General features: G+C 55.0%; 5 protein-coding genes across 5 annotated transcripts; all 5 read right to left on the bottom strand.

The window, feature by feature from the left end:
• Positions 1-996: 996 nt before the first annotated feature.
• JN550_006995 (uncharacterized protein) lies at positions 997-3104 on the bottom strand (the record flags this gene model as incomplete). Its single annotated transcript, XM_049318797.1, has 7 exons — positions 997-1510; positions 1561-2012; positions 2078-2233; positions 2299-2503; positions 2572-2683; positions 2763-2885; positions 3062-3104. 7 exons carry the CDS (start codon positions 3102-3104, stop codon positions 997-999), a joined length of 1605 nt encoding a protein of 534 aa, XP_049170890.1.
• An 8303-nt stretch (positions 3105-11407) lies between these two features.
• Positions 11408-13447, bottom strand: JN550_006994 (uncharacterized protein; the record flags this gene model as incomplete). The annotated part of the gene is made up of 1 exon (XM_049318796.1): positions 11408-13447. One exon carries the CDS (start codon positions 13445-13447, stop codon positions 11408-11410), a length of 2040 nt encoding a protein of 679 aa, XP_049170889.1.
• A 2234-nt stretch (positions 13448-15681) lies between these two features.
• Positions 15682-16230, bottom strand: JN550_006993 (uncharacterized protein; the record flags this gene model as incomplete). Its single annotated transcript, XM_049318795.1, has 1 exon — positions 15682-16230. One exon carries the CDS (start codon positions 16228-16230, stop codon positions 15682-15684), a length of 549 nt encoding a protein of 182 aa, XP_049170888.1.
• A 790-nt stretch (positions 16231-17020) lies between these two features.
• Positions 17021-17242, bottom strand: JN550_006992 (uncharacterized protein; the record flags this gene model as incomplete). The annotated part of the gene is made up of 1 exon (XM_049318793.1): positions 17021-17242. The coding sequence occupies one exon, from the start codon at positions 17240-17242 to the stop codon at positions 17021-17023; it is 222 nt and encodes a 73-aa protein (XP_049170887.1).
• A 564-nt stretch (positions 17243-17806) lies between these two features.
• Positions 17807-20203, bottom strand: JN550_006991 (uncharacterized protein; the record flags this gene model as incomplete). The annotated part of the gene is made up of 2 exons (XM_049318792.1): positions 17807-18977; positions 19044-20203. The coding sequence occupies 2 exons, from the start codon at positions 20201-20203 to the stop codon at positions 17807-17809; spliced, it is 2331 nt and encodes a 776-aa protein (XP_049170886.1).
• Between the last annotated feature and the right edge of the window lie 2669 nt (positions 20204-22872).

The following is a 22872-nucleotide window of genomic DNA, read 5'->3' as shown; positions in this document are numbered from 1 at the left end:
CATGTTCAAAAAGGTTTCGAGTCCCAAGGCTTTGTCAGGAACCTTTAAGTCTATGTGTTTCACTCGCATTAAATATCATCGACTTCCCTTCCCTAACGAGCCAGTTGGCCGTGGCTGCTGAAACCCTTGCCCAGCATCTTGACACCGCGCCTGTTTCCCAGAAAACGTTCCCCATTTTCTACCTAGATGTCTCCGCGATCAGGGTCTCTCAGGTCTAAGTCCGATAGGAAGAAGGTGAAGAATAGGGCATGCAGCTCAGGCGCAGAAAAAATGAGTGGCGGATTTTGGTATGTAGGCCGGCTTGAGGCCATCTGATGCATGTATTTTGGTCTATTTACTTATACACCTCCCAATCATGCTGCTGATGAAGATCAATGCGTCTCGGAGACATGTCCAAGGCGTTTGCGCAAGGGATTGGTTCTCGAAACCCAGTCGCGCTCGTCCTCTTGCAATCTTGTTTGTTGCTTCTGATGATCACACCCGTACGTGACTTGAACCAGACCACCAAACCAGATCATTCCCCTGCTTGCCAGGCCGCGCCATGATATGAATCGATTTGGATGTCGATTCTTGCTGCGACCCTGAGCCGTTGCTGCCCATTGGTTTGTTGAGCTGAGTGGGAGAAATGTGTCAAAAGTCCTGGGTATCATGACCACCAAAGCTCGCTCCTTTCCATCCCATGCAATTCTTAAAAAATAAAAAATGGTTAATTGTCACAATGAACCATGGGGCTCATCTCCAAGTGATTCCGCCAGAACGCCGCCGGTCTGCACCGACATCGCGTGTACCAAAGCCCCCATAAATATATAGCAGGGACCTTGGAAATATTTCTCCGTCTCGATCAAGCCACACGGCTCGGGGGTATTGCCGCGGGGCATTCGACGTTGTGACATTGAAGTTCACAGTGAGAAGCCCAGGACTGTCGAGCTGCCCCAACGCGTTACAGCGAAAGGCGCAACGGCGCAGATCGCGGGCGCCGAGATTTGTGAGGAAGGCTCAGCCAATAATGACTCTAGCTCCTTCTTTCCCCAGGACTCCCCTCTCCTTTGGTTTCGGGCTATGGCCGCGACCCTTCTTGCGTCCGAACAGACCGAACACACCACTGCTGGAGCCTCCCGACTTGTCGTCGTTCGTGGCGTTGGCATCGGTGGGCAAGGTCGCATCCTGGCGTGCTAATTGCGACCAGCTGCCGGCAGCGTCGATCGTTACTTGCACACCGCCGGTGGGAGATTCCACCCTCATGCCCGAAGGTTGCGTACTGCGACTCGTGTACGACGTGGGGTAAGGCGGGAGAGGCGCAGGCCGGCCAGGGACTCCTCGACCCTGTCGTTCATGATGAGCCTGTTCGCTTGACATGTGCCTCTGCACTGGCTCCGGCCTGTAGATGCCGACGTTGCCGTTCGCCGACTGTGCCTGGACGGCCGTGTTCACGCTCATAGCCTGGCCGTGAGTGGAGCCGTCTACATGGCCTGGCCCGTGAGACCCGTCGGAATTCTGCATCGCAGTGATCCTACTTGATGTTAGCACAAGGCAGATCTGGGCAGTAGAAGTGCTGCCTACTTGTTGTACGCAGCCACAGTGTAGTCAAAGGGCTGGAAATCGCGCTCGATGGATTTGTAGAGCTCCTCCTCGCGGATCTCCTTCTCCGTCGCATCGTCCTTGAGCTTCTCCCGCGGCTTCTGTCTCCGTGCCCGCGCCTCCAGAGGGGCCTCTTCTAATAACAGCTCTTCCAAGTCATAAGTGGCGTCGAAATTCGTCTTATCGGCGGATGGCACGAACACAGGCTCAAGCTCCTTCCTGAGCAGGGCGTCGAAGTTGATGACTCTGAAAAACTCGTGGTCTGTGAAGCTGGCCCATGTCGAGCCCATGCGGGTCTTGGGATTGGGGTCTAGGGCTTTCTGGATGGCGTAGAGACAGGGCAGCCCGACGGGAGGAGAAGTTATGGGAAACTTGGGGTTAGCAGCAGTGATTACATTAGATAGGCTCGATTCCGAGTTGCCCTCGAATGGCCGCTATAGAAGAAAAAAATCCGCGTCAGCCTTGAAACGACGATAGGTGCAGCAGTATTGAAGCGTACCTTGTTGTAAATGCATTCATAGAACAGAACGCCTAGCGACCACCAATCGGCTGTTACTGTGTAGCCTTTGCCGCTGTATACCTCAGGGGCGAGGTAGGCTAGGGTTCCAGACTTGCTAGTCAGAACTTTGCCTGGAATGACATCTGAAGCGACGTTCTGGATAAGAAGTATTAGAGTCGGTTCAATACTTTGGGAGGTCAGGATGGGAGATGGCGGCTCACAAAGTCTGTCAAGTGAACATGGCCGTCGGCATCCAGCAGGACATTATCGGGCTTTACGTCTCGGTGGATGATGCCCTGCTCATGTATGTACTTGAGGGCGCAACCCAGCTCTGCAATCCAGAAGCGGACGGCCTCTTCTGTGAATGTCTTTCTCGAGATGTGGAATCGAAGGTCACCGCCGGTCATCAGGTCGACCACTAGATACCTGTTCGTCTCAGGGGTCAGCACCGGTTGCAGCATGTCTGTAGGGGATCGATTGTGGCTTCGACGCACATGTACTCAATGTCTTGGAAGCTGTAACGCAAGTTACATATGAAAGGGTGATTCACATGCTCGAGCATGCGCCGTTCTCGTATGATGTTCCGCACGCTTTCTGACCGGACGACTATAGGTGGGCAATTGTGTGAGCATGGAGACGAAGGTATCCCCTTTTCCTCCGGGGGGGGCAGGCTGTGGCTACGCACCTTCATCCTTCCGTATGTATTTGAGGGCAAACGACAGACTCGTGTCTTTTCTCTCGACGATTCGGACCTTGCCAAAGGCTCCGCGGCCCACGACCCGAAGCAGGCGGAAGTGGTTGAGGTTCACTGCGGGCGCGTTTCGTTAGTCGGGTGGGTTGGATGACGGGGGAGAGCATCAATTGCTCTGGTCATGGCCACATGAGATGGGGAGCTGCAGGTTCCAAGGGAGGGCGGGCAGAGCAGACCAGAGCAGGGTAGAGGTAGGGCAGAGGTGCTGTGATAGTTTTCGAGATTCGGCTTACCTTCGCCGTTGAGGTCAACGGGTTTGCCCTGGCTGTTGCCCATAGCTACAGGACAGGATATGTGGTGTGGTCGTCACGACGGCCGTGGGGAGGATGGAGTCTGACGATGGCCAGTTTGACGATGGGGGGGAAGAACCGGTATGCCTTTTAGGAGGGAGGGTGTGCCGTGTTGATGGTGCCTCGATGACCCGTGGACGCTGGACAGGCTGGACAGGCTGGACAGGCTGGACGAGACCGAACTTCGAAGACCGAAGACCAGACACAGACAGGAGGGGCAGGCAGGAAGATGGAATCGGCGACGGCGACGGCGAGTCGGTCAGGTGAAAGGAGGCAAAAGGAGCAGTCCCCCGTAGTTTAGATATCTACCTCACAGTAGCTTAGCGGCGCCCTTTTGCTGGATCTCTCTGCTGGGCTGGCCGGGCTGGCTCTTGCTCCCTTCTGGCAATTCTGGAACAGGTATGGGGCCTTTGGGGCCTCTGGCGCCTCTGGGGCCCTTCCTCTCTCTCTCTTGACAAAAGGATCGGCGGCTGAGGGTGACGGAGGAATTGCGCTTTTGCACCGTAGCGCCTCTGCCCAGGTGGGGACGCTAGCCTGCCTAACTAAACTGTAGTGTTGGTGCATACCACAGTACCTTGAGTACTATCCAATGCGTGTACAGCAGCCCAGCAGCCCGGCAGTACAGCAGCAGGCCCCTCCCCCCAGGCTGGGCTCCAGGGGCTCCAGGGCTCTGGCTGGCTGTGGACATCTACCGCCCAGCACCCGTGACTGCACTGGCAGAGGCATCCTGGATCCGATTGTGATCCTATTGTCGAAGGGCTGTGGCCATTTGCCCATCCCATCCTTACATCCATTCCTTACTGGACCCTACTGGACGAGTTACACCTCTCCTCCCGAAACCACACACTGCCGTCCCCCATGTCACCTCCCCCCCGGATGCACCGTCAGACTGCCGTTACAGGGCCCTGTCACGCTCTGCAAAAGGCTGGGCCGTCAGGCTGGCTGGCCCGCTTCAAACTCCTTCTCGGGCTTTGCTCTGCAACCTGTGATGCTTTCTGGGCATATGCAATGCCAGAGTCTACTGCGCTGCATCTGTCAACCTCCCGCAGACGAGTCCACCGTCTCGTGCGATCAGGCCAAAAAGAATGGGAGGAGGCGCCCCCAAGCTCCAGAAGCCCATACCCCGATTCCCCGTCTGAAACAGAATAAGAAAACACTCCCGGGTGTTGTATACCTCGCTTGTGATGGCTATATCTGCTGAGCCATCAAGGCAGATATCACGGATTGCGCCTGCGCCGCTTCCACCAAAGGCGCTCTATATAGGTCAGGCTTGCGAGCAATGCAGACGACCACAAATCCACTACTATAGACCCCCTGCTCAGATACATCCCTCATTGGCACCTCTCCGTGCTTAAGTCGGGAATACCAAATCTGCTGCTCTGTCGTCGGCTTCTGCTTTGACGCTCTACTATGTACTAACTACAATACCTAGGTGGTTAGGCCGTGCCATACCCATCCCCTTCAGCCTCAGGTGGGGATGTACGTCAAGAACCTGGCTCCCGCCTGGGTCTCGCACAAATGACGATTCGCGGACGACCTCCAGAGACGGGCTCCAGCAGAACCGGCAGGCATGTGCTTATGTGCTCCACTGCCGTCTGTCGGGCGTGGATGCCGCCTGGAAAACACGTCGTTTTGTCCCGGCCTCGATGGCATCTTGGAGTAACAAGCAGGACAAGGGTCCTATCTACACGTAGCTTGCCATACGTTGCAGTCCCTCGATTAGCAACGCATGGTAGCGTCGTAACAATCGGCAACCCCATATCTGTAAGGGACCCCTTGTGTTGGATACGTTATGGAGAGAGTGCCCGATCCCTGGGCGGCTGCTTGGTCTGTATGTATGTCCTCGTGGGGTTGCGAACAAGCATCGGAGCATGCATGCCAGATTCGGCCTAACGTGAGCACATCGTGCTGCGAGGCTTGTCGCCCGTCCGCGAGTCACTCGGGTCCGCACGCTCGCCGGTTTCAACTCGGGCGGCGGCCGTGGCGGCAGAGCCTGTTAGTAGATGGTTGACAGCCGTTGGTCTCGTTGGCTAACCCGCACGACTTCCGAGGTGGGCGGTTCGTTACGACGGGCACTGAGACGGGCCTCACGACTCACGAGGCCCGTCGACAGCACCGAGACAGTGGGCGGGATCTTCAGCTCATCAAGGGGACTGCGGGAGCTTGTGCAAGTCAACCTAGAGCTGGTGGAGAAGTCTTCTGACCTGGGAAGGGACCCCTTGGAGTCCAGCAGGCCGATCGCCCTCGTCCCCAGACGTTGTCACTCACAGCTTCGTGGATCAGCGCCGTTGCTTGCTTCGAATCATCCGAACGTGGTACTCCATCCAGTCTGTCCTATCTGCCCGCGGGCTGGCTTACCATAGTATAGCCACCAAGTCCGAGAACCTGCCGTGCACTGGCACACACATCCACCGGACCGGAAATAGACCAACCCCAATTTTGTATCTTCACATGGGAGGACTCTCGTAGATTTTCATGTTGGCGCCGTTGAGTCTCGGAGTGGCGTATTATGGATTGGAATCTGAGTCAGGGAACACGGGCTAGCAGCGACCCTTGGGGAAAGGGCCCCGTCGGTAGGCACTTGTTGCACGGTGACTTCAATACCAAGTCAGCCAAACAAAATTATCTGTTCACATGAGTGCTGCGAGACGCCTGAGCAAAGTCCAATCAAGCCCGACGATATCTACGTTACGGGGCATTCCCTCGAGCGATATCCGATTGTTGGTGGAAAGCTGCCCCCGGCCCAGCAAGAGTCATGTGGCAGGGACATCAAAAAGCAGGGCGGTGGATGCAGATGAGAGATCCGTTCAGGACCTCGACTTGCATTGCATCAAACTTGTTGACAGAACAAAAATCGTCAAGCGTGGCATGCGAGAGCCGTGCTGCAAGAGAGATTAACAAACGGGCAAAAAGTGCCGGTCGTGCGCGTGGATGACCTGAGCCCAGGCCCTCTGCTGCAAGTCTAGCTGAAGCCACGGAGATGCACGCCCGCGTTGGTGGGATCGCAAGCTGCATCACCCTAGCGTGCCTCGTGGCCCAGCACGTGCGGGCTGGCTCATGGCTGGCTCATGGCTGGCTCATGGCTGGCTCATGGCTTTCGCGTGGCACTCGAGGAACGAAGGAAGAAAGGCTCTGTGATAACGTTACCAACAGTTGGCCAAAAGTGCCACAGCCGCTCCCTGAGACATCTGGCATCCAATCAACGGGAGCCAACGCCAGCCAGCGCCAGCCACCATGTATACAGCAAGACAATACTACTAATCATTCGTCTATAGTTCTCGATGGATATACCCAACTGCCCAGCGCATGCTCCCCTCTCCCACGGGGCGCCCGCCGAAGTGTATAAGTCCCCTGATTGGCCGCACACCTAGGCACCTAGGTACAGTACTTTGGTATGCCTTTCTCTTACTTACCTTTGAGATGCGATGCAATGCAATTTGGTGGCCTCCAACCAGACCACGGTGCGGAATATATGGCATGGGTAGGCACAGCCCTATCGAGGACGGCTGACATATGACGAGAGATCTCGCTACTATTCCTTCAATCCAACTGCCTGATGCGGGTTGCCCATCTCGTCGTAGGCTCAACATCCTTGCCGCTGACCACGTGCAGAGGAGCATTTCTCGATCCTGGCTGGCATCGGTTTCAGGTTCCACGAGCAACAGTCAGTGGCATCCGTCATTCGCCTTCCTTCACACCCTCCTTATTTTCGCCATGCACGGGTCGATTGTCCAAGAATATCTGCTTCCCTTCCCTCAGGAGTCCAGACTTGCAAGACATGATTACGGGCCACACCACGCGACATGAGACCACAGTGGACGGCCGTCTACTACGTGCATTGAACATGCAGCACCATCCGTCACCTTTACCAGTTGACTCTTTAGCGGCCGTGGTGGCTTTCAGGCGTTCAAAAGCTTGGCCTGCGCGTCATGAATTATAGGCTTTTTCAGCCTCGGGAATATTCGTCTAGTCTCGGTGATTACCGCCTCGTCCAGTGTTCTATTGTAGGGGCAGAAGGGCGGGATGCCATCACAGGTGCACAAGTCTCCGCGGGGGACACATCTGGGAGCACCGCCTTCGCGACTCATGCGTTGCTGGAATGACGTTGTCCTGCGCCGGACCCAGACTCTGCCAAAAGGGACACTGTACCACCTGGATGCGAACCCCATACGATGCGTGCGCAGACGCCAGCTTGCAGGATTGAAAATTACCCAGGACTGACTGACCTGACAAAACGCAGCACTGTAAGACGACGCAGGAGGCCGGCGCAGTTGGGCCTGAGAAACACGGAAACGTGGGAAACGTGGGTTCTTGCGGCGCCTCTGGCCTATCAACCAGAGACATTCATATGCAGCCGCGATTTGCTTCCCATCATTCCTACGTACGTACGACCACGGCACGGCTCCCCGCAACCTCGTCTAAGGCTTGGCCCCCGTTTCGCGGCCCTTCCTTCTAGATGCAGCGTTCTGGAACATTTCCATCTTCGGCTAAGATCCTGCGGGCGTCGACTGCATGAGCTGAGCTGCTGCTGCTGCTGCTGAGCGTCATCATCAGAACACGCTGTGGTGTAATGCAAATGCCAGCAGGCTTCTTGTTTCGCGAAACCAATCGCAACCAGGGGGGGGCCAGGCCCCTGGTAGTCCCAACATACATACCTACTGTGCCTACTGTAACTTACTGTAGGGATCCTAAGGGGAACCGGGGCGACCCTCGATAACGCTATTCCAAGAAAGCGTCCAACTAATTGTCGATCAACCAACGTCAAGCTGCACCAGCTCTGCCAGCGAACGAGTTACGAAGGTCAGATTTCTCAAACCTGGGACGGAGTCCCCGATAGCGCCCCAGGTTGGCCCGTGCCGTCATCCCAGAATCCAAATTAAGAGGCTCCACCCGAGGTTTCTCATTCTCTGGAGCTCGTCACAAGATGTGTCGCGTTTGTCTGGCCGGTCTGCTTTCAGTCGAAATGGCCTTACGGGCTGCACCGCCGATACTCCCAATCCTCGCATAGTCGAAACTGCACCAGCCCCCCTCCCGGCCTGCCATCGCTGGCGACCTGCGCTGTCACCGCAGTGACTATGCCTTCCTCTTCCTGTCCCCCCGAAAAGGCATTGTAGCTTGCGTGGCGCCGCCAAAGTCATGCCTTTTCCGTCGTGTCCAATGTCACTCCCTAGCACCAGTATGCGTTGCTGGCTGACTTGAGTGGCACGGAGATCCCCCCGGCTCCTGCTACCCTTGCTCGGTGGGGACCGAGCTATTCTCTATTGCCTTAGTAATCTATCCAAACTGCGTATACAGCCGCAGATTAATTAGAGCTCCTCCAGCTTCGGAGTACCATAGTAGGGCAACTGACCTGGAATTAGATACGCCATTTCACAAGACGAGATTAGGTTCTGGATGACTCACCTTGGCGGCGGGATCCTTCGTATGTTGTTGTGGCCATTCAAGCCGCTTCCTCCGAAGCAATACGAGTTCAGCAGCGATACCTGAGAGCTCCATACATTATTGCTAAGGCTTAAGTGGCCTAAACCATGAATGAAAGCCCTACAAAATTTTAAAGGCGATCAAGTCCCATCAATTCCCCCGGTGTGACAAGTTGAGGGTGGGTTGATTTCAGTGTAGTATTCCGCTCTCGTCGAAACGCGGGCTCTTATCAGGACAACAACATGCGATTGGCCATGGGAGGGTCTGCTGTGATAAACACTCATGAAGTACGTCAAGAGCTCCGGTCTGCCTTGGGCAGCGGTGTCGTGGACATACTTGGATCACGAATACAGTTGGATAAACATTTGTCCTTGCTTGGGGCTGCCCTTGAGGCCACGCGTTGCGCACGCATACCGTGATACCACCTCTAAGTATTGCAGGCGTTTAGATTAGTCATACAGCCAACGTACAACACAAATGCAGAGATCGGGTGATAAGCGTTGCGTCATGAAGCCCTGGTCGACCTCTTCCGCAGGGGCTGTAACTCCTGTCCAGTTGTCATGAGTATCTCCGACGTCTGTGGGCTCCCATCTGTACATGAAAGAGGCATTCCAGGAGGATCTCCTCCAAAGTCACAGTCGTGAAACCGGGATGGCGGTGGTACTTTGCCACTGTGGCGATAGGGCCCTCCTTGGTATACGACCTGGCTCAGCACAACCGTCTCCGCAGCATACCATCGGAACCTGTGTCGTAAAGCTCTCCCGGGGGACTATTTGCGGCAATAGCTCCCACAGGTGTCCACAATGTGAAGATGACGCCTGCAGCGATGTACATACAAGAGCTAGCACGCGTGCCTGTAGGGCTACAATGGCTAAATAGCGTATCAGATGACCACTGTTGAGTTTGCTATGCTCCAATCTGTATAGTGACGCAACGCGTTTGACCTGCCCGGCGTGTTGATTGAATACGTGCTATCACAGGACTCCAAGAATGTTATCAATGGGACGATAGCTATTACAGCGAATCAGTATACAGTCGGGACTTCACGTCATTGTGAAGTTGCCATCCAACCGCTTCAGGGTTTCCGTATCAGAATTTGGATCACATATGAAATATCAAAACTGTACATTGTGAAGCCTAAGAGGATTAGACTCCGGCAACGTGATTCGCCCCATGGAGAGAGTGGGAAAATGAGAGTACGTCGACAGCAGTCATCATCCATGGTCAGCGACCCTCAATTACCGTCAGTGTTGCCTTCACACGCCACAACGGGGGAGGTCAACAAAGCCCAAGCAGCCAAAGGTCGGACCACAGCAAGGCGTTCGCGTGCTATACCATCACTTTCTCAAGACTATGCATACCCTTGCCGATCGATAACAACAGATGGTCACAGCCAGAAACGAGGCCCTCGCCCAGCCAGTGCTGGTGAGTATAGACGTACACAATCCCCATTCCCACGACAATACACGCGATGGGTGCATATGCTGCCGCAGTGGTCTCCCATACGTGGGATACGATGCCACCAACATGGTGGCACATCCATCTGCAGACTGGGTCAGCGACACGCCACAGTAGGTTGTAAACAAAGGGCCAAACAAGATAGATGGGGGCAATGATTGGTATGGCTGCAATAAGGCATCTCATGCAGCCGCTGTCTGGCGCATGGTATTTCGATTCATCTCCTCATTGTGCTGTTTCGTGCACCGTCTGTCTCGAATTGAAACTCAGTGTGTTACCCTTGACTGCCAATGGTGTTTCCTAGTCGATTATGCTCACATCAGCAAAAACACAAGGTGCTGAAAGAAAAGGCGAGCCAGGAACGAGCAATTTCTTCTGTTTGATAGTTGCCGTAATAATAAAAAAACGCGTCGATTGTGAAAGAACGAACAGTGATTCAAGACTATGCAAAAAGGAAAAAAAGGGAGAGGTGCCTACTACCGTTGTATTCGAACCGTCGCCGATGAGAAAGGGCAAAAAGAAGAGAGTCGTAAACTGACTCATGACCACCGGGGCACGAGCACCTTTCCCATGGTCATGAATCAATTTACATTTGGCTGTCGTTTAACGGACAATAAGAGGCCTCTGGGTGGTTGGCATAGGGAGGGTATACGTCGGTTGATGCCTGGCACCGGCGGCGAGGGTGAATGTGAGGAGGACCAGGCCGCCGGTGCAAGACGGCACCCCATTGTTTACTCGGTTTCTGGGACCTGCTATGGCGACGCACTCATAATACGCTGGTTATCTGGTACACTTGCGTATGAGCCACGGCCAAGCCGACAATTCGGCACTCCACGGCCCTCAGCTGGTCACTATCACGCGGCATAGCTCGGTCAGTCCGGCTCCCAGGACAGGGAGAAAATTCCAGAACCGTGAAATTTCCGTCTTGACTGATAGTTTGGTCTCTTTCAGCTGTCTTGCGTTAGATGTCTGACCTTGGCCCTTTAATGCTCTGAGATACTAGTATGAAGACAAAGGAAGACGCTGATTAGAACCACACGTTATAACGGCGATGGCAACATTACCATGAAAGCAGGAACCACACTTCTGGTTATCGCTACTCGTACGACACATCTTGTGGGCACTATACTTGGCCACGATTTATCTGGGAACTCATGAAGCCGTTTGATCCATTGCGCCTTCGATTAGGGTAATTAGATGGTTGGGATGAGGTGATGGAACCTGACAAATAAAGCTCTCGCCTCACAACCTGGAGCCGAATACTCAGTGATGATAGGGTATTGATTCTTATTTATTATCATGATATTGCCTCTATCTTTACAATGCAATGCCCAATCCTTCTGAGATGGCATGTCTACCTTTTTTGAATGAACTGCACAACGCCTGTACGCCGGGCCCGATGTAACACTCCTATGCTTCAACGCTCGTAGGTGTTCCATACCCTGAGTCCTTCTTTTCATGCTTAGACTTCGCTGGCTTGACGTCAGGCACCTCGACAGGCTTCTTCGTCGCCGCGCTCTTCTTTTTGGCATCCTCGGCCTCGGACTCATCAGACGAGGAGTCAGAAGACGCGTCCGAATCCGAGCCCGATCTGGGCCTCTTCGACTCGTCCCGCTTCTTCTTGCGCTCTTCCCTCTTGGCCTTGCGCTTGCGCTCCTTCTTCTCCGTCTTGGCCTTCTCCCGCTCCTCCTTGAGCTTCGCCTCGTCCTCCTCCTTCTTCTTCTTGTCCTCCTCCTCCTTCTGCTTGGCCTCCTCCTCCTTGCGCTTCTCCTCGGCCAGCCGCTTCTCCTCGGCGGCCTTGATCTCCTTCTCCTTGCGGTCCTTGCGCGTCTGCTCGACGAACTCGTCGGCCTTGTCGATGGCCGCGCGCGGGTCGCGCTTGTGCCTCAGCAGGTGGCCCTGCAGCTCGGCCGGGCTGAACTCGTGGGCCGGGATCTTGGCCGCGAACTCGACGGCCAGGGCCTCGACGCGGGCGTCGTCCTCCTTCTGTCTTCTCTCCTTCTCCGCAGCCTCCTTCTTCAAGGCCTCGTCGTCAAGCAGCTCCTTCGTGTTGGGTGTGGCGGCCGCGTCATCGTCACCCTCGATGTGAGCGAAGATGGCACGGAAGATGGAGGCGGTCATGTCGGTGTCGGCATGGCCGAACTCGACAATCATGTCCACACGCCCGGGGCGGATGAGTGCCTTGTCAAGCTTCTCCAGGTGGTTGGTGGTCATGATCAGAACGCGGCCCTCTTGCGATGCAACGCCGTCAAGGATGTTGAGCAGACCCGAGAGTGACAGCCGGCCCACAGGCTCATTCTTGTTGGTGTTGCCGTTCCCTGGAGTAAGTTGCCCTGGCTCCAGTGGAGCTGGAGCAACGGAGCTCTCGCTCCCATCCTTGTCTTGCTCTCGAGTATGCGTCAGTCCGGCAGTGTCAATGTCTTCAAGGAGCACCACGCAGCGTCGAGGAAGTTCCGCAAAGAGAGTGGCCAGGTTCTCCTCGCTCGCGGTGATAGAGCTGAGGGAGACGATGTAGATGCGCATCTTGAAAAATCCGGCCAAAGCCAGGGATAGCGAACTCTTGCCGGTACCAGGGGGTCCATAGAGCAGATATCCCCGTCGGTAGGGAATACCGCGGTTGGAGTACCAGCGCTGGGTAGCTGGGTGAAGGTAGTCCGTTACGTCGTCGATGAGATCTTGCTTGGTCTTCTTGTTCAGAATGACGGTAGAGAATGGCCGCGTGGCTCTGGCGAGACACCGTTGCCAAGTGGGCTCAGTTGACCCTGAGCGAGTAGTACCGCGGTAGATCAGCGTCTTCTGCTGGTCCTTCTCCATATAGAGCGACCGGGCTTCGTGCAAAAGCTCCTTGAGGATCCAGGGGTTGCGGCCAAAGCAGCACACCGAGATCTCCTCGCGCTCACTGACTGCCATGAAAGAGCTGGACGATTCCTTGGAGTTCCTCTTGAATAGCAGGAAGCGACCGCGGTACCAGAAGTAATGGGTTCCAAAGGATGGCGTGTAGCTCAGAGCCTTCTTCTTGGACTCATTGCTCTGCCCGGTGATATCAGAGCCGTCTTCGTTTTCCTCATCGTAGTCCCAGCGCCAGAGGTACCACGATCTCGAGTTGATATTGGTGTTTACAACGAATCGCCGGGCGCCTTGGGCGAAACGCTGATTGGCAACCCACGTCATGAGTATGTTGTAGATCTCATCGTCTATCCGAATGTCCACACTCAACATGAAGTGAGACTCGACCTGGTCCCAAAAATACTGGCTTGAGTAGTTCCATACCAGTGTTAGGGCTCCGAAGAGCATGACTAGAGGGATGTAAAGGTTGAGGTCGATGTGTGCATATTTGTGCACAGCAGATGCAAACATGGAGAAACCAGGGAAGAAGAAATCGAGGAGTGCGAACTGCGGCGTCTGGGGCACATCGGGTGTGCTGTCCGCACTCATAGTGTCCGGGTCCATCTCGACCGAGGGCGATGGACTCGCCACTGCTTTCAACAACTGTGCGAACATATACAAGGATAGCATCCAAGTGGGAAATCTATCAAAGACTTGAGCGATGCTACACGAGTTCGTCGTCGTGTGACTGGTCGGAGCACCAGGTGGCTGGCCGAGAGAGTTGTGTGGATGTTGTCTCACAATAGCATCGAAAGGGTTGGCAGGAGGCACGAAGACTCTTATACTCTGTGGAAAAGTTCTCTTGGAGGTAGCCTGATGGCACTTCCGAATCACTGCCTTCTCTAGCGCAGATGGGTGCCGGCGTGCATGAGGTCGGTCTTACCAATTGGACGGGACGGGCGTTGCCTATTGGGGATGCATACGTTTGTTGGCACCAGGCATCAAGCCCACTGCCGTACTAAGTCACACCGCGTGTGGTAACTAACCGACCGCTATACTGCTAGGACATGGGAGGGTCACCCAATAACCTTGCAAAGCGGAGTGGCTTTGCCGCATGACTGCATTGGCGAATGATAGTCTATTGCTGGAGTGGGAAGCAAGGGCTGGCCTTTGGATCGTGAAAACGTACGGGACTCACTATAGGACGACGCTTGGCCTCGCGGTATCTTCACTCATCTTGCAAGGTCAAAGAGATTCAATTTGTCGCAGGATCCGACGCGGCAGAATCACCCAGCTTTGCAGACTGATGCCTGCACCATCTATCGAGCACGACGTCTGTCGCATAAGGTGCACTGCACCAATGCCTGTATGGTCTAGTATGACTGAGGGAGCCTGAGCCAATTCCAAGTCAGCGAGTATGCAGCGTAGGACAGTTGGGTGCTGGTGGCTGAGGCAACCAGCCACACAACTGCCAGCATACGGCCTTACCGGCAGGGTGCAGCATACCGCATGTGGCATGCAGCACCTATGGCACACCAGCTGGGCATCGTGCAGGCCCGGGACAAAGGATGCCAATGACTGGAGAAACCATGGCGTTTCCTAGTGGTAAATTTTACGACCAAAGATGCGCCCTCTCTGCCTCTGTCGTGGGGCCTAGGACGATCGTGGAGCGGCCTGATGAGTCACCTGGCGGCCACCGAATGAGCGAGAGCTGTGCACCTGGGAATCGTGGCATTGCTCCCCACACCTGGGGACCACAGGAGGACTTTCGGCGGGGTTGCCTCTTTCATACCCGTTGGCACAACTGGTTGGCCACGTGCAAGGCTCTGAAAGTCCCAATTGCTCGCAGATGCTGCATCATTGTCGTGCTTGCATATCTCCTGCCGAGGACTTTGTCATTGGCTGTCGTGCCTCGAACCAGCTGTCGCCTGGAAGATTGCCTGATACTTAGCGCATATAGGCCAAGGCAGGCCGCGACCCACAAGGCTATGCACCCCTGGCATAGAGACGCTACTTTGAGTTAGGGTTTATAGGACGTACAGCAAAATGATTCATCTTTAAGGTTGATTCAAACTCTCGAAGGATTGGTAGAGATATCATGACGTCGAGAGAGGGATCTGTAAAAACGCGCATACTAGGCCCGTGACGGGGGGCGCAGTTTCTTGAGCGCTGGACAAGTCGCTAGGCAAAGTTGAGGTGCTTACATGGTTTCTCGTCCTTTGAATTATCAGTCAGATCACACGCTAGCCACCTTGACAATCCTATTTCAACCGGTCCCTTTGCCTGGGAAAGCCTCCCTACAAGATTATTTTTCAGGCAGGGTCGATGAACTTTGGTTTGGCGGTCACGGGAAGCTGCAAGTCTCTCTCCGTTGGGCCCTTGGGTTGTTTGCCTCAACACATACGTCACTGGGTAGTGTAAAGTCTGTTGATAGTAAACCCTGGCATGTAATATTATGTATGCTCCAAGTTATCCAGCTGTCTTCGGAAATCTTGAGAACCCCATAGACATGAGACAAGAGATATGAGACGGTCGTGCTCTTATGACAACAGAGAAGTTTCATTATAAGATTATAAGAGTGCGATGGGCCGGGTAGCTCCTCAAGGATACTTAGTAGAGACGCAAGTAGATGAGGAAGTTCCCAGGATAAAAAAGGGAAAAACAAAAAGGGCCGTAAAACAAGGTAGAGTCCAAGAGACACCATACACCACAACTCCCAGCTTAATCGGCTGCTCGCGAAGCGCCCAAACCCAACTCCGAACAGAACGCGGCAACTCGCCCCATGATTTAATGAGCGGTCCAATATCATGATCGTCATTCCTGAAACTTTTCGATAGTAAGCCCGCCGGCTTTACCCCCTACTCATTGACCAATTCCACCGTGGGGCGTGGTGGGCCCCTCGGGGGGCCCGGAGGTGGCCGGCCCCACACGGGGTCTACAGGCGGAGGCGGGCCGGGCAGTGCCCTTGTCTGCACGAACCCTCGGCCGCCCCCAAAACCGCCAGGACCACACACGGGGCCAGGTCTGGGGCCAGCGCCGGGGCAGAATCCGGGACCGGGGCCAAATCGCGCCCCAGGAGGGGGAGGAGGTCGCCGCGGCGGCGGACAATTTGGCCGCGGCTCGGGCGAGAAGCTGCGGGAGCTGGAGGACCGGTGCGAGCTGCTCGACTTTGAGGAGTGGTGGTGGCCGCCGCCACGCTTCTTATACCCGTCCGAGGAGCAGGACACGCTGGCAAAGGGCCCGCGTAGCACGTGGGCGGCCAGGCGCAGGGCCAGGTTGTCCTGCACGTTGACGTGCCTGCCGACGGACGACGTGTTCGACCACGTCGAGGAGCGGCTGGAGCGGGACGAGCCGCTGGAGCCTGAGACGATAGATGCGTTGTCAGAGGGCCGTCTGCAGTGAGTCATCCTGAGACCCGGAGAAAATGGGTGTGTGTGTGTGTGTGTGTGTGTGTGTGTAGAGTGAAACAAGGCGTGAGGCCCTGAGATCTGGTGTATGAGATCTGCACTTTCTCAGTTCAACCCCGGACTGCTGATCAACAGGATCACACTCACCGTGAGGCAAGAAAACTCTAAGATTTCAATGGTCAAGAACGACGCGCTCGGTGAACTCGTTCACGGGGACGAAAGAATGGGGTCACGATGACAACTGAAGGGAGGTTGGCAAGAATCCACACGCTTCAGACTCCACCGGGGCGAAGCCAGGCCGCAATTTATAAATTGGCATGATGAGCGAAGAGCCTCAATTCACTCCATCTTCCACTAAACCGGGGCAAAGGACCACCCCACGCCGCGTGCAAGTGTTTGTTTCCCCAAGGCGCCGGGCGAGAATCTGCAGTGTTATCGCTCAGCAATCCTTCCAGGCAACCCTTGGGGCTCCCGCCCACCCTCCGGGTTGGAGAATTCATGTGTCAGTCCACGCGGGAGGGCCACTCAACGGGCATCGAGGGCCTCCCGCATGGCCGTCGAGCGGAGAGCCTCACGCAGGCCGGGCGATAAGACAGCCTTGTCCTGCCGAAGAAGCAAGGCAAAAGCAAAACGCGGGGCCCGAGAGGGTGGGTGTGTGCCACCGCAACTGTGTAACCGGGGTCTGCCAATGGCTCGTGGGAATTCGTGGGAATTCGTTTCGAGCCACTCGCCCTGTTATGAAGATCAATCTGGGGTGTGGAAAGGTCCATTCAGATGAAACGCAGCCGAGTTATTCTGGGCGCTCGCGATAGCTCGAGGGAGGGTACAACTCCGTCATTGATTTGGGCATAACCCGACACGCGTCCGTGAAGCTGGCTTCTGGCGGGAGGTAGCCAATGGCAGCCGCAGCAGGATGAGGATCGTCAGCGCATACGTTTCGGTGAGTCGACCCAATCCGCAGAGTGAAAACACAGGCATTGGCGTGGCCGGCCTCGCGCTTGGGGGTATCCATTGTGGCATGCCTGATAAGTCATGGTGATTGATTCGAACTAATCATTTGTACTATTCTTTCGGATATGTATACTCGAGTATTTTACAAATATAAATGCAGATATGTCCCGTCGTTCCTTCAATTGTCCAGGAATAAACCTTAGTAGGGAACCATGAATCGCTCAATCCCATCTGAGTCCGCAACTAATATCAAACGACTGTGTGTTTGCTCCGAGCGTCCCGTGACCCCTATTTTATAGATTCCCTTGTGAATATCCAAAACCCAAACGCCTGATTCTTGCTCGACATGAACTCCGACAAGATCTCCCCAAAACCGGAATCAAACAGATAATAAAATGGTGAAGCGTAAGGCGTTGGCAGTTCATGCCTAGTGAGTATGTGTATGCAATCAACAAACGCCTGATTATGCTGGACCCGTTCTTTTGAAATGGATGTCGACAAATTGATACTTGCCCACCTGAACGCCAGAACCATGGTACATGTCCAATCCCAAGTGTTTCATATACAAAGTTTCGTAAGTCTCGTCATTATACTAATTTAGGAATCATGCTTCCCAGGCTGGCGTTCAGGTGGCCCACCACATGCAGCCGCAGTTGCTCATATCGGATGAGTCGCGACGCTTGATGCCATCATCAAGGTAGTCTTGGATGACATGTCGACCCACGTATCTCTGTTTCCTCTTGCGGGATGGGTCGGAAATTGCTTCGTTCTCGACAATGGTCACTTCGATGAAATTGCCCTTGCTATCCTTCAGGGGTGTTGCAGGCCCATTGCTGTTGATCTGGTACTGGCGACAGGAAGGGGGAGCTTGACCTTCCTCGGGAACGCGACGCTCTTCCATCTTGACAACGCGAGGGAAGAACGGTACGCGAAAGTCGCTCGGCACTGGTTTGGAGGTGTCGAAGAGTCCTGTCGTTGTTGAGGTTGCAGTAGCAGTAGTCGGTGGGGGGGTTGTAGTGGTAGGATCTCGTCGCTCGGCCTTCGTAGTGGCGAAACCGTTCCTAAAGTCCGATGGCGACCACTCAAACGTCGAGCCTGTAGAAGTTGGCGTTGTAGTCGTTGATGTGCTAGTCACCGGGGTGCTGGTCGTGGACGTAGAACTAGCAAAACCGGAGAAATTGACCAGGTCTGACGGCTGGCTGTTGTTCTGATTGGGGTATACGAAAACCTCCAGAATTGTTCCTTGCCACGTGCAGATCCAGGGCTTATCTCCTTCTTCTGCCAGGCCTTTACGGTGAAAGTCGCCGCCACGGAAGCCGCCAGGTGGAGGGGGTGGTGGCGGGCTTCTCTTGGCGTTTGCGGCTGTGGATGTTGGTGTAGGGAAGAGAGTCTCGGGTAAGATAACGGTCTTGTCGTAAGTAACTTCAAAAGCCCACGCCGGTCCACGTGCCGGCTCATTGACGTCGGTGACCAGTAAAAGCTGTATATCTTGTACCGATGGAGGTTGCATTCCATACGAGTACTGGTTATCTTCAATGGTGTAAGACGTGTTGTAGTCAATACTCATCGAATATTGCGAGGTGTCGGGGGCATGTGCCAACTCCATGATTTCCATAGTGAGCTGAGCGAAGACTTGGTTGCAGTTCCACGCTTGTGCTTGTGTGCTATCGTTGAAGCACGTCGCCGGTGTTCGTGTCACCGTCAGAGGCAAAGCAAACTTACCACCCGGTAAGGGTTCGAGGCCGGCTGGCACTGTTGGCAGCGGTGTTGCGTCGAAAGTCATGGTCGGCGATGAGCTGGCACATTTGATGTCAGCAAGGAAACGATCTTTAAATACCAAACAAAACTAATGATTTATATACCTATCATTGGGTGGGGGCCGCTTGGGCTTATTAAAGAATATGCCCAAGACCGTCCCCAGAACAACGGCCAGCATGACGACGATGATGACAGTCAAGGTGAGAGCCCAGCAAGGGACTACACCCCAAACTTTTCTTTTCGCGGCAACCTGCCAATTTTTTAAAGGCTTCTTCTCGTCGATGACTGCCCTCGCCGCGGTGTTGACCTCGTGCTGGCTGCTGGCATCACTTGGCACACTCCTCAGCGACTGTCGCGAATGAGGTGAAGTGGCACCTTGAAGGGGAAGATCCTCCGTCGAGGCAAACTCCGGGTTCCGTGTTGCAAGGCCAAGACCACCAGCTCCAGGTATAGATTCCATGCGCGTAGAGGCCGTTGCCGACGACGATTCTGCTGGCGAAGGTTCGACCGGCATTCCACCAATTCCGGCAATCTTCCTCTGATACGCCTCATCAGGATACCGTGTGTACGGAGGTAGTTGCTCGGTGTGTCCATCGGGCCCGATCATATCTGCAATCTCCTCTCCATCAGGTCCCAGCCGCCTCTGGTAATTATCCATCGCTCCGCCAAATCCGACCGGGATGGCCACTGGCGTTGCCCTTTCTTCGGTATTGTCCACGGTCGGGACTGTGCCTTGCGGGTACATCTGGTACGGGTGGGTCGGGTTGTTTGGACCATTGTACGAGCGTTCGGAGGTGGGAACGGTAGAGGTGGTCGCTATGCTGGCCGTCCTTGCGACGCGAACATCCTGGGGGTACATTTGATACGGAAACGATGGCCCTGAAGGTCCTTGGTAGGGACTCTCCGATCTCACGATGGACGCGCCAACAATATCATTCACATTGCTGGAGGAACTCGCGGCCACGCACTCCACCTCTGGTCCCATGCCGCCGTCATGGCGCAGTGAGAGAGATTCACGCGATTGAGGCGGTTTCGCTATACTCGATGGCCTCTGTGGCTTCGCTTGTGTTGCAGGAGTTGGTTGCGGCGACGCCGCAGGATCCGAAATATGGTCCTGTGCAACGTTTGTAGGCCGAAACCCGTCAGAAATGCCCATCACCTGCATATCATAGTCGTCGTCCTCGCCCGGAGCCACCGATAACCTCATCGATGTCCTCATAGAGGCCCGACGCTCTACGGGCACCTTGCTGTCGCTTTTGCTCATGGTGAAGACGTCGATCGATGTGTGTATGGGTGACCGTTTCGTGTGCTGCTCACAGAGCAGAGCCGCTCTGCAGCATCAGCGGCTTCACAATCGATGACCTGGGTCCCAGAAGATCATGGACGAGATGTTGATGCAGATGTCGCCGGTATTTCGGTGCCAATTCGCAGTCGTCGCAGCGTATATCAATTTCCCAGGCTGGCGTTGCTTATAGTCGCCCAGAGGTTGGAGAGGGTAGAGTAGAAGAGGTGGCTGAGCGAGATCCAGCGTGGGACTGTCGACCCCGTAGCGGTAGTGTGGATCAAGGGCAGCACACTATCAGGGACAAGTCTTGATGGGTTTCGGAGTCGATTGGGGAGGGGGCCCGGCACCTTACATGTGTGTCATTGGCGGGTTACTTTGGGTGTATCGATAGATGCAGGGGAGTCCTGACGGTCCCTGGTCACGAAATATGCGGTGCGAGACTAGAGTCGATAATAATCCCATGGGGGGGTGCAGCGCCGTATTGCCTTCCGCTTCACCCGTTTCGGCCTAACCTGGCTTCATGGCTGGCTGCGGTCCCGGACTCCTAGTCCGCCGGCTAGGGAAGATCAGGGTGGACGGCGCAAAACCTTGATAACGCCCCACGATGGTTTATGCAGAGCCGCTCTGTCCGAACTGGCGTACGCTTGTTTTCGGGCGAAGAGTTGAATCGTGTCATGTCTCTTCTTCTTCCCCCGTCTTGTCACGAACTCGAGCGACTATAGCCTCCTTCACGCCGTCCCCGGTACGTAGTGTTCCACAGGAATATCTGTCCATCAGAAGCCAGAGACCAGGGCGTGCCGGCATATGCGAAGCGACCGGCCGCTCTGGGCCCGTCTGGCAATACAGCCGGCACCACAGCGTTCCATGGAGGGCGGGGGTTGCAGACCAAGAGGGAAAGTCAAGGTTTATTCAAGCCATTCAGGTGCTCGCCATCTGGGCTTGGTATTGACGACCTGCCAGGTTCGCCCTGGTCACCCGCTCTCAGGCCCTCGGCAGAGCTAATTGGCTCGTCCGCATGGGGCATGGGGCTTGCAGGCGAGTGCCCCGGCATGGAGATTGCCGTCCGTTTATGCATTTGAACCGAATAGTCAGCGATCGCGAGAGAGATTCGCAATTCGTACTGGGAGGTCTTTGGGGATGACGAAATGGGCGACGACATTCCCTGTGAACGCGCTCAGCTCGTGGGCGTTGGGTCGATCCGTCCCCGTCTCCCACTCTGCCCTCGTGGGTGTCAAGGTGTGATGGAAACATTCCAGCATTGACCCATAAAAGCGGAGAGCCGTGTCGAGTAAACTGTTTCAGGGCGTGGCGCGCGCCCAGCGTGTTTGAACTCTGAGCCTGCCCTGCCCTGCTCTGCCCTGCCGTGTGGTGGTGCAGCACATGTTGCAGGGCAGGCCAAAGCAAGAGCAAGAAGTTACTGTAGCCCGTAGCCAGAACTGCCGAACACCAGGTCTACCTAGGTACCGTCTACCAACGATCCCACGGTCCACTGCCCTACAGTACGGGCTCAAGTTTGCCACGACTCTCAACATCGAATGTGACCGAACGGCCTTGACAGCATACACCCAGATTCCCGACGTTGGTATGTAGACGGGGCAGAGGCAGAGAGCTTGCGGGCAGCTGGTATTCGGCTAATTGGCAGGCCAAGGACACAGTATCGCCATTCGCCTTCGGCTCTCGCCCGGGCTGCTTTTCCCAAATTCCCAAAACCTTTGCGCCCTCGAAGGCTCACTACAGTATGCCCTAGCCACCTGGCTACTACATAGTACCCATGGCGTCTTGCCCGTGGCCTGCCTATGATGCAACTCTGGAGATCACAACCGTTACCACTTGCAGCATGTTAAATGCTGAGCTTAATTTAGCCAGGGCCTAGCCGTGAGTGCCGGCAGAGCATTCTCCCAGATTGACTAGTTACATCTGTAGTTACTGTAAAATTCTGTATTTGCGTTAGCTTGTAGCTTCTCCGTCGATCCTTACAGGAACTAATAACGCCGAGAGCCACCTGGCAGGCCCGAGCACAGTACCCACCGGACTGCCGGTCGGTGTCTTTTCTGTCTTGTCTCTGTGATTAGGTATCTAACTGATCATGTTTACCTCTTTTCTTCTTTCCCACCCTGCAGGTGAATGTCAGGTGACGGTGAGACTAGAGCCCGCCTTCCTAGCGCCAGAACAACGTCCGTGGACTCTGTCAGTGCCCCTTAGCTCACGGCAGTTGGAGAGGTCGGGTATGCAATTCAACCACTCCTCCGAGTCACGGTACTATAATTACTTGTCTCTTGATCAGTCAACGTATGTAACCAATGAGGCTGCGATACAGGGCAAGAAACATACAGGGTCCACAACGTCATCTTTATTTGGACGCCTGACACGTTTTTGGATTCATGAGGCTGTCGTGGGCGTGTTTTGGGTTTCAAGGAGAACCCTTGTCTGCCTCTCGTAGGTTAAGCTTCCCAGCTATCAGATGCCCGTGAGTGGGCCTTATGAATCGCGATCCACTCCGAAGTACCCTACCCAGCGATGGCCAGACAACTGGCACGATTCTGTCTGCACTCTAGATCAAGATCGCCTGGTGAAGCTCAACTGGAACATCAAGCCACGACCAACCCAGGCCATCGTGATGGGCGCTGGGCCGTCCTCGGCGCGAAAAG

The sequence above is a fragment of the Neoarthrinium moseri genome, assembly GCF_022829205.1.
Source record: "Neoarthrinium moseri strain CBS 164.80 chromosome Unknown scaffold26_Wmoseri_CBS_16480, whole genome shotgun sequence".
NCBI lineage: Eukaryota > Fungi > Ascomycota > Sordariomycetes > Amphisphaeriales > Apiosporaceae > Neoarthrinium > Neoarthrinium moseri.
This window is presented reverse-complemented; position numbering and strand designations above follow the sequence as displayed.